At 38.4% G+C, this 14171-nt stretch overlaps 1 protein-coding gene across 4 annotated transcripts in view; it reads left to right on the forward strand.

Annotated features, from left to right (window-relative positions):
• The window catches only part of LOC110021378, a 36443-nt gene that overhangs the window by 14057 nt on the left and 8215 nt on the right, over positions 1 to 14171 (forward strand). For 2 of the 4 annotated variants that reach the window (XM_020719855.1, XM_020719865.1), the window contains exons 3-8: positions 1661 to 1762; positions 2913 to 2992; positions 11669 to 12463; positions 12547 to 12667; positions 12749 to 12826; positions 13305 to 14084. In XM_020719855.1, coding sequence (XP_020575514.1) covers positions 1675 to 1762; positions 2913 to 2992; positions 11669 to 12463; positions 12547 to 12667; positions 12749 to 12826; positions 13305 to 14084 — 1942 coding nt within the window. In that variant the 5' untranslated portion in view covers positions 1661 to 1674. The remainder of the gene's footprint in view (positions 1 to 1660; positions 1763 to 2912; positions 2993 to 11668; positions 12464 to 12546; positions 12668 to 12748; positions 12827 to 13304; positions 14085 to 14171) is intronic. The other 2 variants (XM_020719872.1, XM_020719879.1) reach the window with 2 other exon arrangements.

Consider the following 14171-nt stretch of genomic DNA (forward strand, 5'->3'; position numbering starts at 1 on the left):
CACTCCGTTTCTTTTTTTTTTCAGATTCTCCCACCACAAAGAGACACTATTCTCCAGCTTGATGGCAGTATCTTATGTCATCGGACACATCCTTGTATTAAAAAATCTTCTTGACAATCTGCAATCACTCAATGAATCTATCATGATCATTATCCCCTCAAAATCTAGACTGTCTATCTTCACTTCTAGGTCTCTCTATCCTCTAACAGCCACTTCATCCCTCGACCTCCTCTAATACTGAATCCCAAAGCATAATGTCCTCTTCTCTGGAATCATTCTTATAAAAGGGTTCATATTTTTCTCTCTCCTCTAATCTCTCTATCACGGTCAACAATGACCTTTCCTTGGGTTCTTTCTTCAATTTCAACAAGCCTTTGTTGAAGTTAGCGGAGTTCCCACTACACCTTTTTCTAGGTAAGATCCTGAACGGCGTTCAACACTTATCTCCTTGATGGCATGATTGGGGTTTTGGTTTGGAGGGGATGAAAGGGGTGTATAGAGGCGGTTTAGAGTAGGGAAATTTTTTTTGGGGCTGATTTCGGTAACCCTAGCTTATTATAGGATTAAACTAGTTCTGATATCAAATGATATAAATGATATTGGAGTTTGACCAAACAATAATGAAAAACAATTATTATTACTAATTTCAAATAAGAAATTACAACAAAACAATAAAAATAAGAATTTGCAATTAACTCAACACATGACACGAGATAGGGTGGACGGGTGTCAGCTAGGTGGGTTGGAAAGTGAGGCGACTTCAAGGGGATGGTGGTGGGCTACAAGAAAAACAAGGATGACTGTTTTGGGTGGCAGCAACAAGGAAAGGTGGTTAGACTTCGGGAAAGCAACAAGGAATTGCGGTTCGGGGGCGGCGACAACATCAAGGGAGGATGATGGCAGGGGAAGGTGAATGATGGCTTTTCGGGCAGTGGTAGCGATGACAGTTGGTTGGACTATGGGAACTTACCGTAGAATAGTAAAGGCTATTGTTCTATGCGGCGACAACATGGGAAGGAGGCGGGGAACGATACAAGAAGGTTGTGGTAGGGTAGGGGAAGGAATCACCATCTCAAGAGTGAGATATAGCTGAAGCATCACTCAGACTAAGAACTACAAACACATAAAAAATTTCCAACCTAAGCACTACAAAAGCAAAATATAAATGTCCTAGATAATTAGGAGTGACCCCACTTCAATTGGGCAGCGGTTCTATGGCTTGGAGGGCCGGTCAGCTATCCCAAAGTCTAAATCAGTTCTTTCCATGTCAGCGATGCGGTTGTTACCGTATAATTGACGCCATGCGTCCGTGGAATCCAGCCCAGATACCCAGATCACTATTTTTGTTACTTTGGCAACTCTAGTATGAATTTTTTCATATTTATTGGATTCTTGATTAAGGTAGATTGAGAATCTGGATTTTATTAATGTGTTATTGCAATAAGTAATTCAAGCTATGAGGAGGAAATCAACTTAGTATAAATGGCTGGTTGGCTGGGTAAAATACCGAAGTATGAAATTTCTCTCATAAGATTCTAGCTTGGAAGTCTTGTCTTATAATTTTAGCTCTTTTATGTTTGATGAAAGCATTGCATATTATGAGCAGAGGTTGAGGATCTCCATGGATTTTTTAATTCACAGCCATGTCATGTCAATGCAGAATTATTTGCTTCTATGCAACTAACACGATGTCCAATGGAACGGCATGGAACTTTGTTCCCCATCGGAGCTGCATTCAGTACACCCAGTGGAAAGAGGGTAGGTATATGATTCAGATTTAGGCTACATTTATTAGGTTAGACAATTGTCCAGCTGACTGCTGTCTTGAAATCTTTATATTTGGCTGATAAAATTGTAGGGGCATTTACATAGATACCACATAACTCTTATGTATTTACACACCTAACACCTAAACACTCATATTTACATGCATGCCACTGAAATCTTTAACATCATTAAAAAAATACCACTATCACTATCTTTTTAAAAGTGAAATTCTCATTTTCTATGCATTGGTTTCCAACACCAAGTTTTTATAGGTGTAACTATCAAACTTTTGGTATTAGATATGTGTAAATACATTAGAATTGTGTGGCATGCATGTAAATTTCCCAAAAAATTAATGTTATTAACAGAGAAGGATCGGCTGGCTCAGTGAGGAAAACTGGCATTCTGAATTCTGATAGTTATGTTTTTTTTTGGTGGTTTGATCAGTTTGAGTGTTTCAATGGGTAATGATAGCTTCAGTATGCTGAAATATGTCTGAGGTACTTTCACGTATCTGTTTTTGTTTGTTGAATATCAGACCCCGTGTGAAACTGAGAATACACTCCATTAAGTTAATACACTAAACAATGTTAGTAGATGTTTGTGTATGTGTTATCTTTTTGTGCAGGTAAGCAGATCATGCAGATCATGGTGACATTCTTTTGCTTTGCTAAGTAAATGTGTGATAATGAATTGTTCTGTTACTCAAATTGTAATAATCAGACTGTTAGCTTCTGGAGTTCCTACTGCCAGTCATTTGTGATTCAGTGAGGTTTTGCTAGATGAATTGGCTCCCTTTATATCAAGGATGGTTGTGTTATTTATTTGAAGGACTCAGCTCACTCCTGCACATTTGCTTCGCTTTCTTGAAATTCACCTTTTAGTAGATTAGTTCTCTTTTTGGATTTTGTGGCTTGAAGTGGTAAAGCATTGGAATCTAAATGTGAAATCTATGTGAACAAAAAAATGTTGATTGAAGGGTAACTTTCTTCTTTGCTCAATGATCTCATGCTTTCTCTGTATGGTGATGCAAATATTTTATGCTATGTTTTTCACGTAATTGCCTTCATGAACATATCTAAATGCAATTTGGTTTCTTACCAACATGCAGCATCTGTAATGCACCTATTGTTTCTGTATTGCAGATATGCATGGATCTGACAATTTTATGCCTCTTTCACCTCAGTGGCTGCAGACCAAGTTAGGGGATAATAAGATGGGAACGGTAAATTTTCTGTTTGTTCTTCTATTGTGTTTTTAGATTTTTTAACGAGATCTAGTTATGTGGCATAACAATGTGACAACTAGATACTATGTATTAGTTTCAGATAATCTCATCATGTTTTATCTACAGTTGCTTTTTGTTGTCGCTCAACTATTTTTATGATGTTATTTGGTGCATGTTATGGCGGGCTACAACATAAAACATAATATTGAGATTATTAGAATTATCAGCTTAATTATTAGGCTAATGACTACTACAATTATTATTAATTTTTATTTACTTCTTTTATATTCTGTTTTCATACTTATGTATTTTCTAGTTGGTATATTTTTGAATTTATGTATTTTTTTTATTTGGGTCTTCTAATATGTATTTATAATCCTTTTCCTATCAATGAAAGTGTTCTGCTCTACTCTCAAATTTCTACATGGTATCAACCCTAGGATCTAATGCTAGCCACCGTCGTAGGATCTAACCTGCAGCTATTCGGTAGGTTTCCCTGCAGATTTCCAGAAGGTTTCTACAATTTGTTCTTTTTCTGGCGCCTCACCTCTGCTGCCCCTCACTCTTGCAGATTTTTGGCACTTCTCCCCTGCTGCCGGGCCCTTCTTCTGCTCGCAGGTTTCCTTGCAGATTTCTTGCAGTTTTTCGCTGTCTTCTTGCTGGTTTATTTAAGGTTTTGTTGCTGGTTCCCTCCGGTAGTAGGAATCCTTTGATGTCTAAAATCCCGACCTCATTTTTGGCTCATTCGGAAATATGGCGGACTCCATCACTGAGACTCTTTCCGATGAGATACTCGAGTCCATTGGAGGATTAACAACAACCTCAATTTCTCCGTGGACCGGAGGACTGGAAAACCACATTAACTTCCTAATCACCACCCATAAACTGAATGGTTTGAATTTTCTCCAATGGTCCCAAGAGGTGTCCTTATTCGTTAAAGGATTTGGGAAATTCGACTATCTCACAGGCATAGTTTGTGAACCTCTGAAAACTGACCCGACGTACGGAGTGTGGGAAGTAGAGAATTCCATGGTCATGTCGTGACCGATTAACTCCATGAAAACTACTATTGGTCGTTTGTATATGTTTATTCCTATAAGTGCTCTATGGACTACAGTTCGGGGTATCTACTCGCATCTAGGGAACTCCAGCCAACTTTATGATGTTTCAAGAAGATTCGCGAGGTGAAACAAAGATCGAGGAACGTGACCCACTGCAATGATTTGGTGACCTTATGAATAGAATGCAATCTTCACTATGATTATATGTGGGATTCTTTGGCATATCTTTCCCATTTCATAAAATTGTAGAAAAAGATCGCGTATTCCAATTTTTGGCGGGCCTTAACAAAGACCTTGATAAAGTTCAAGGCTATATTCTTGACCTAGATCCCCTACCTTCCGCTCACGTTGCATTTACAGAGATTCGACGCAAATAGAGCTAGAGACTTGTCATGCTCGACACTTCCACTTTAGTCGAATCATCTGCCTTGGTCTCTAATAGTACTCAATACTCTTCCGTGTAATTTGAGCCACTGGCTTCACTTGGGACTACTGTCACAAACTCAACCATACTCGTGGCAAGTGTTGGAAACTCCACGGTAAACTGACAAACAAACATTTAGCCAAATCTTCCTCTGATAAGGGTCTCAGTATGACATTTGAATCTGTTACGACACAACCAATTCAGAACACTCTAGCATCAATAGACTCTCTTAAGAGTCAGATGGAGCAATTAATTAAGATACTTGGATCTAGTCAACTCTCTTCCGCACATCCGTCAATGTTCCATTTCTATGATGCTTGCCTTTTTTGTCTCTTCTAGTCAATGGATCATTGATTTATGTGTCACGAATCACATGACTGGATGTTCTCAAGCTTTCTCGACATATTATTCATGCTTTGGAAATGATACAGTTAAAATTGCTGATGACTCTTATAATTTCATTACTGGTAAAGGGCCGGTTGTATTAACAACCAGTCTAACTTTAGAATCTGTATCACATATATATCTTTTGAAGTGTAATATTTTATATGTCAGTAAGTTGACACTTGACATTGATTGCGTTGTTTATTTTTCTCCTGATATTTGTGTTTTTCAGGATCATTGTTCGGGGAGGATGATTGGAATCACTAAGAGAGTTCCTCGGCTTTACTTCTAAGAGAAAGGCATGAAGAATGCAGATGTCTTTCGATAGTTGTAATTTTTCTAGATCCACCGAATGCCTATTATGTTACATTGTCATTTGGGTCATCGTAATTTTTAATATTTAAAACAATTGTGTCCGTTGATATTTACTAATAAAAATCTTGTAAGCTTCAAATGTGAAATTTATTAATTAGCTAAACATTATCGTGTTTCATATCCACCCCACTCCTACATGCCTTCCACTTTTTTTTTCACTTATTCATAGTAACTTGTGGGGACCTTCTCGCACTTCCAGCTACACTAATAAATGGTGGTTCTTTACTTTGATTGATAACCGCACTCGAATGACGTGAATCTATATCTTAAAAGATAAATATGAAGTTGTTGTCACATTCCAAAACTTTCACTCCATGTTGACACAATTCAAAATGTTAATTATAGTTCTTCGAATTGATAATGACCGTGAATTTTTTAACTCTACATTAGGTGAATTCTTGGTCAGGGCATCTGTCGGTCAACTTTTTCTCGATTAGATCAACAATATGGGGCAGTCGAGAGAAAAAAATTGACACCTTCTCGAAATGGCTCGCTTCATTATGTTTTAATCTAATATCTCAAAAAAAATTGAGAATGATATCGTGCTTACTGTCACATATTGCATCAATAGAGTTTCTACAAAAAATCACAACTCAAAACTCCGTTAGACATATTGATTGTTGAGGAAGGTGGAGGCCCGGTCCACTACATTTTAGGCAGTAATTAAAATTGTTAATTACGTTGTTAATTACCTTCCTAACAAAAGCTTCCTGCTCTTCTTACCATATTCCCGCCTTTTCTCTTTGCAAATAAGGCAGTTTTCTTTTGGAGTAAATCAAGGAATTAATAAATTCCTTTATTTGATGTGAGGGAGGGTCCCGCTACCTTAATTGCTGAAGAGAAAAAGAAACATTTCTTGTTATGGATCCGACCCTTCCTCTGCTAAGATTCACGAATTAAAACCTTCTTTAATTGGGCCTTGCGTTGGATGGTTAAAAAGGCATGTTGGGAGTACCACGAAGTAGCCCTCTTCTCCTCTTTACGTGCGGTTTTTGTTCTTCGGTGTGAAGCTTATGAGAAGAGCAAAATCAAAGGCTACGACTCTTGTTTAACTCTTCGGCTGTAGATCTCTCGGGTAGAGAGGTAAAGAACGGGGAGAGGTAGAGAGAGATAGAAAGAGGAGAGAGACTATTATTTTTTGTAAGTCGATGTGATCGACGGTGTAATCCTCAAGCTAATAAAATCCTCTGCAACTCCGTGGACATAGACAATTTGTCGAATCACGTAAATCTATGTTCCGCTGTGTTTTTTTGTGAATTTCTCGTTCAAATTTTTTGTTTTATTGCCGACGTTTTACACAACAATTGGTATCAGAGTCGTGATTTCGAATTTATGGAAGAACAATGACTGGAGATAAAGTGATGACATCAGAGATCAAGAAGTTTAATGACAAATTTTGGTTATTGGAGGATGTAGATAGAGAACTACCTCTATAGAAAGAAATTTCATCATTCGTTACTAGGAAAGCGGTCGGAGAAGATGAATGTAACTGATTGGAATTAATTGGATCGACTGGTTCTGGGGGTTATTCGATTAACCATGTCTAGATCCGTTGCCCACAACGTCATCAAGGAAATGACTGCTGCAGATCTCATGACAGCTTTATCAGGTATGTATGAAAAGTCATTTGCGAATAACAGGGTGTACTTGATGAAAAAGTTATTCATCTTGAATATGACGGAGGGTACATCTATTGCACAACATCTGAATGATTTCAAAACTATCACAAATGAATTCGTCTGTTGAAATTGAATATGATGATGAGATACGTGCATTGATATTGTTGGTTTTATTTCCAAATATCTGAAAAATCATGAGAATGGTGATTAGTAATTCAGCAGATAAATTTAAACTGAAATATAATGATATTCATAATTTAATTTTTGTTGAAGAGGTGCGCATGAAATATTCTGGCGAGACTTCAGGTTCAAGTTCGGTACTGAATGTTGATTCCAGAAGGAGATCACATGACAAGAACTCAAACAGAGGAAGACTAAAATCAAAGCATGTAGGCAAGAACAAGTCAAAGTCTGTCAGCAGACAAACTGCTGGAATTGTGGCAAAGTTGACCACTTAAAAAGGAACTGCAAAAAATTCAAAGAAGACGAAGGATGATAGCGCTAATGTTACGCTAATGTTGTAACTAAAGAAGTACATAATACACTATTGCTGACAGTTCACAGTTCTTTTGATGATTGGATACTGGATTCACGGACTTCTTTTTATAAATCTTTTCACTGAGAATTAATGCGAAACTATGTTGCAGATGACTTTGGGAAGATGTATCTGACACGGACTTCTTTCTATAAATCTTTTCACTGAGAATTAATGCGAAATTATGTTGCAGATGACTTTGGGAAGATGTATCTGACAGATGGAAAAGTTCTGGACGTGATGAGGATGGAAAACGTCGATATCGCACTCCATAATAAGAACAAATAGACTTTGCAAAAGGTCAGACACATTGCTGAGTTGAGAAAAAATCTCATTTCTGTTGAGTTGCTCTATAATGGTGGTCATACAAGGAAAAATCTCCTTTCTGTTGAGTTGCTCTATAATGGTGGTCATACAATAGTGTTCTCAAATAGCTCCTGGAATGTTACGAAAGGTGCAGTGGTACTGGTTTGAGGTAAGAAAACTGACACATTATATTTGACTACAAGTTTACTCAGACTTAGTCAGATGAGTTAGAGGGGCATGAAATAACTACAGTCCTGGGAAACAAAAGTTAGTTGATCTCAATATGTGTGAAAGTTGCATTATAGGGAAACAGAAGAATGTTAGTTTTGTGAAAAGTGACGGAGCACCAAAAACAAGAAAACTGTACACACAGATGTGGGGGGATCTTCTTCAGTGGCATCACTTGGAAGCTTTCGTTACTATACCACAGTCATTGATGATCACAGTAGAAATGTAAGATTTGTTGATCTACCAGAGATCATAGTGCAAGACAGTGATGAAAGTGATGAGGATAGTGGGTCTGGGGTACCAATTCCTAGTGTTCCGCAGTCAACTGCAGAGTTGTTCACCCCTACAACTACAGTTCGCAGTTCAATCAGGAATAGACGTTCCCCGTAGCGTTTCTCACCAACATTGAATTACATTCTCTTGATAGATAAGGGAGAATCACAAAACTATGAAGAAACCTTGCATGATGAAAATTCGAGCAAGTGAGAGCTGATCAGGAAAATGGAGAGACTGAAGTTGTGTTCGACTTCAACTAGTCTTCTAGCTTGAAGGCAGAAGCCATGAGTTACAGAGGTTTCAAATATCACATTTGAAAAAATGTCGGTACAACCAGCGAATGATGCTGCCAATGGATGATGAAGTTAGTGTCCCAATCTCAAAGTGGGAGAATTGTCTAGGAAGATGGAGACCCGATCCACTAGATTTTAGGCAATAATTAAAATTGTTAATTACGTTGTTAATTACCTTCCTAACTAAAGCTTCCTGCCTGTCTCTTTGCAAATAAGGCGACTGCCTTTTGGAGTGAATCAATGAATTAATCAATTCCTTTATTTGATGTGAGGGAGGGTCCCACCACCTTGATTGTTGAAGAGAAAAGGAAACATTTCTTGCTATGGATCCTTCTTGCTATGGATCCCGCCCTTCCTCTGCTAAGATTCACGAATTAAAACCTTCCTTAATTGGGCCTTGCGTTGGATGGTTAAATAGGCATGGTGGGAGTACCACGAAGTAGCCCTCTTCTCCTTTTTATGTGCGGTTTTGTTCTTCGGTGTGAAGCTTACGTGAAGAGCAAAATGAAAGGCTATGACTCTTGTTTTACTCTTTGGTTGTAGATCTCTCGGGAAGACAAATAAAGAACGAGGAGATGTAGAGAGAGAGAGAAAGAGGAGAGAGAGTTCTTTCTTGTAAGTTGATGTGATCGACGGTGTAATTCTCAAGCAAATAAAATCCTCTGCAACTTCGTAGACGTAGGTAATTTGCCGAACCACTTAAATCTGTGTGTTCCGTCGTGTTTTCTATTTTATGAATTTCTTGTTTCCAATTTTTCGCTTTATTGCCGACATCTTTCACAACAATTGATGTCATGTTTTCTTGCCGATTAATTTTTCATTACCGTTGATCCCAAAATTTTCGGGTTCAAGATCTTTGTTCGGAACTGTGCACCTACTCACCTACTTGTATTAAACTTGATCCAAAGTCAAAATATATCTTCCTCGGATACTATGCCACTCAAAAAGGCTATTAGTGTCTTGATTCTATCACAAATACACTCTATGTGAGTGCCGATGTCTCCTTTAAAAATATTCCCTACTTTCCCATTAGTACCTCATGTTCGGGGAAGTTAGATTTCTTAGATACTGTTCTTCATCCGAATCTTGTGGATATTTCACCAACCACTATGTCCAAGGAGCCATTTGTCTGGATCAGTGACCTACTAGATAACCAAAACCTCCTCTTTGTGTCTCGTCCCAATGTTCCTACTTTGGAGCCCGCTCTCTTTTTACAGGACTTGGAATCTACTCTGGGTGACATACCCAACACTAACCATACTCCAGAGGAGAAAGTGAGTTTTCCTATTGAGGCATGTGATCAGACAATCTTTCTTTATTCCATGACAAAATATATCTCTTTCCACATTGTATTGTCGACCTACAAAGTGTTTGCTACTGTCTTAACGAATCATCATCTTCCACCCACAATTGAGGCAATATTAGCAGACCCCTTATGGAGGGCTGCTGTTATGGATGAGATGAATGCCCTTCATCAAAATCATACCTGAGGTGTTATAGATCTTCCTTTGGATAAAAATGTAGTGGGGTTCTGGATTTTTAACATTGAGTTTAACTGTGTGGATCCTTGGAACACAGTAAGGTACGGTTGGTCGCAAAAGTTTACTCACAAACATACGAAGTTGATTATGTGGAGACATTTGTTCCGATTGCTAAATTAAACGCCATTCATGTCCCGCTATATGAATTTGGATTGGCCCTTGCTCCAACTTGATGTCAAGAATGCTTTCCAAAATGAGGATCTCACGGAGGAGGTGTTCATGTGCCTCCCTTCAGGCTTTGAATCCACTTCTTTCAGGGGATAAGTGTGCCGACTGTAGAAGTCTCTCTACAAACTGAAGAAATCCCCAAGTGTTCGGTTCGACAAATTCACAAAGATATTTGTGTGTCATAGATTTTCTCAAACTCAATCAGATCTTATTCTCTTCTTTCAACATTCTTTCAGTGACCGATTTGATATCCTTATCGTTTATGTCTACGATATTGTACTCACAGGTGATGATCTACCAACATTAGAGTTTCTAAAAGTCATTCTTGCTATTTCATTTGAAATGAAAGACTTGCGGTCGTTCCGGTACTTCTTAGGCTCGGAAGTCATTTCGGGGCATTTCGGGGCATTTGCCTGTCTCAGCGCAAGGATGTGTTTGATCTATTGACAATAAATAACCTTTTTTTTGTAAACCAGTGGCGGTCCCAATAGATTCAAATGAGAAGTTAGCTGATGTTTCCAATTCGGTTCTGACGAACAAGACTTTTACCAATGCCTTGTGGGGAAACTCATTTACTTAGTTTATACTTGCCCCAACATTTGACACGGGGTAGGTATTGCGGGTCAATTCATACATGATCCAGATGAGCAATATCTCTGAGCCGTCCACAAGATCTTTCACTACTTAAAAATCACGCCGGGCTCAAGTTTGTGTTTATTGCGCCACATCTCTCGTTATATTGCTATTTATAAGGACGTGGATTGGGCAAGGTGCACGTTCGTCCATGATCAATGATTTACCTCAGGATATTACTCATTTATATGGAGAAATTTTATAACGTGGAAAAACAAAAAATAATCGATTATGGCTTGGAGAAGGGCTAAAGTTAGTTTCGCTACATGTCCTTGGGTATCTGTGAATCTCTTTGGTTACGCATAATGCTCCGTGAAATATGTATGCTGGTCTCTGCTCTTCTCCAGCTGTTTTTTGATAATAAAGCCGCCATCAACATTGCCCACTATCCGGTTCAACACGATCACACCAATCATATAGGGTTTGACACACACTTCATTAAGGAGAAGCTCGATTCAGGAGAGATTTGTATTTCATCTGTTCTATTTAATGGTCAATTAGGGAATATACTTACCCAAAATCATTCTGGGTAGTTGTTTGAGGACTTTAAATCCAAGATGAATATGATGGACATTTATGTTTCAACTTGAAGGAGAGTTTTAAAATTATTAACCTAATTATTAGGCTAATTACTGCTGCAAATATTATTAGTTTTTATTTACTTTTTTTATTTTCTGTTTTCATTTTTTCTAGTTCTATTTTTAAATTTATGTCATTCCTTTTATATTGGTCTTGTAATACGTATTTATGATCCTTTTTCTGTCAGTGGAAGTATCCTGCTCAATTCAAAAATTTCTATAGAAATGATTTTTTTTTAAACAATGTTTTAGGAAAATCTTACTAGTTCACATCATGGAGAGCGTACTAGCTCCTTAAAATGGCTAGGAAATGGTGAAGATTCCCATGAGGTTGGAAAGAGAAAAGACGTTTATAAGCGTGCATTACATGATTCAGAAACTGGATGCCAGGACCGTTGGCGCGACGAAGAAAGGGAGACAAATTCATTTATTCACCGAGACCAAAGGGGAGAGCGCTGGCTGGGCAGTTCCTTCCGGCACTCGGCAGAACGTCGGAACCTCTCCGAGCGTTGGAGTGAATCAGGAAATAGGGAAAGTAGCTTTGATCAACGACGTGAGACCAAATGGACCACACGCTGGGGTCCTGTTGGCAAGATATCACAGTGTGGCTATGGAAGAGATGCTGATAAAGTAGGGGAAGCTTCCCCTCGTCCATGGAGATCAAACTCTTCCATGGCTCGAGAAAAGGCGGAGTCATCTTCTCAGCAATCGTTTACCCCGCACAAGCAAATTCATACTGGTTGTGGCCGTGGGAAAGGGGAGAGCAGTGCTCCGCTTTCTCCTTCTCATCATGGTAGTTTTAATTCCAGCAATGCCAACAGCATGACCTCACGCCCTCCTCAGCTGAGGTCTTTCTCAGCTAAGTCTGGTCTCCAAACAATATCATCTCATCTAAGATATAGTCGCATGAAGTTACTTGACATATACAAGATGATTGATATAAGAAGCCATAGGGTCTTTGTTGATGGAATTATAGATGTTCCTTCTCTGACAAGATCTGAGCCGCTGGAACCTCTTGCGCTTTCAGCTCCTACCATTGAAGAATTGGTAAGTAGTTCTATTGCTTTTTATCGAATATGTACATCCTGAGACAACTTGCTTTGCTTCATTATAGTATTTTTGTTGCATAGCTAATCATGACAGCCATTGAAAAAGGAGAGGTTGCAAGTAGTGGTGTAGCTCAAGTTTTTATAGAGGACACTGCTGGAGTAAATGACATTGAATCAGTTATGTTGAAGCAGATGAAACTAGGTGCATTTATGTTTCTTGTGAATGATTTTACTTTCATGGGTTTGATTCATGCCATATTTCTGATGTTATGTGCATGAACAGGGACTCATGAAGGTTTGCATTGTATTGGAGGTGACTACAAACATGAAGGCAGTGGAAGACATCCAAATATCGAGCCAGGTTATATTTTCTTTTCTTTTCAAGTGATTAGTGCTCTTTTTTTTTTTAAAGTTATGATATATTTCCAAAGATTGAAAATATCATTTAAAAAAAAAATTTCCTTTAAGTTATAGGATGTCTCGTCTTTCTTTTTCGGTGTTTCTTTGATGTTCTTTGGTATGGATCATGTTTGCTGTATTGGTTTTAACTTTATACATCATATTTTGATCAATGAGCAGTCACTAATTTTTAAATTAACTTTAAAATGTCTTTTAAGATGATATTCAAACCAGGAAATCACATTTTTCAGCTAGAATTATGGGCATAGCAGTAATTTATTTTCTGCCAATATGAATGCTGCTATTAATGCGACTAGGTTGCCATCTTCTTTGCATTTATTAGACGAAGAGTTTTCTGCACCAACCTTTTTCTGTGCTTCATAAATTTTCTTTTTCTATAAATTTGTCTCTCCAACATTCCTTAGTTCTTTTCTGTGCAGTTAAACAGATATTAGAGATTTCTTCCCAAAAGGCTGATAGTATGACTGAAGAAATGAGCATTCCTGAGAGTCCATTTTCAGGTAGTGCAGCTCCATGGAAATCTCAATCCGATGGTATTCCGTGCTTGCCATCTACTGGTTTGAATGATTATCATGCTGGATTTGGTGTCCTGTCATCTGGGTTCAACTGGTCTCATTTGTCTGTAGATGCTGAGAATGAGGCTACCAGTGCCTCAGTTTGCTCATCTTTTTGTAAAGATGATTGGCTAAAGAATCACTCTGGCGATGCAGAGAACCGAAGCAATCCCAATATTAAAAGGCATGCATCAGAAATTTCGGACAGGGAATGGACTGCTAACCCTGCTATGAGAAATTTTGAACCACTTCCATCTCCAGAAGAACTATCCCTTTATTACAAAGATCCGCATGGTCAGGTCCAGGGTCCTTTTTCTGGCAGTGATCTAATCGGATGGTTTGAGGCCGGGTATTTTGGTATTGACTTGGAAGTTCGCCTTTCAAGTGCTCCCCCAGATGCTCCTTTCTGGTTACTAGGGGATGTTATACCGCAGTTACGGCTGAAGGTTAGGCCACCGCCTGGGTTTTGTCCAGCTAAACAGAACGTAATTTTGGAGATGTCCAACAGAGATAATAGTACTGGAAGCACCGTGCTTAACTCCCATTTTGGCACAATTGGGTTTGAATCTTCTAAGAGCATCCAGAGAAGTGGCATTCTGGTTTCTACCATAGCAGATAATCGATTTGTGGAAAGTTTCAGTGAAGGTTGGTTATCATAGACAAATAAAGTTTAGTATCTGGGGACTTTGTGTTTGATTTTTTTTTTTTCCATAATGACTGTATTTCTATTCT

The sequence above is a fragment of the Phalaenopsis equestris genome, unplaced genomic scaffold, assembly GCF_001263595.1.
Source record: "Phalaenopsis equestris unplaced genomic scaffold, ASM126359v1 Scaffold000002, whole genome shotgun sequence".
NCBI lineage: Eukaryota > Viridiplantae > Streptophyta > Magnoliopsida > Asparagales > Orchidaceae > Phalaenopsis > Phalaenopsis equestris.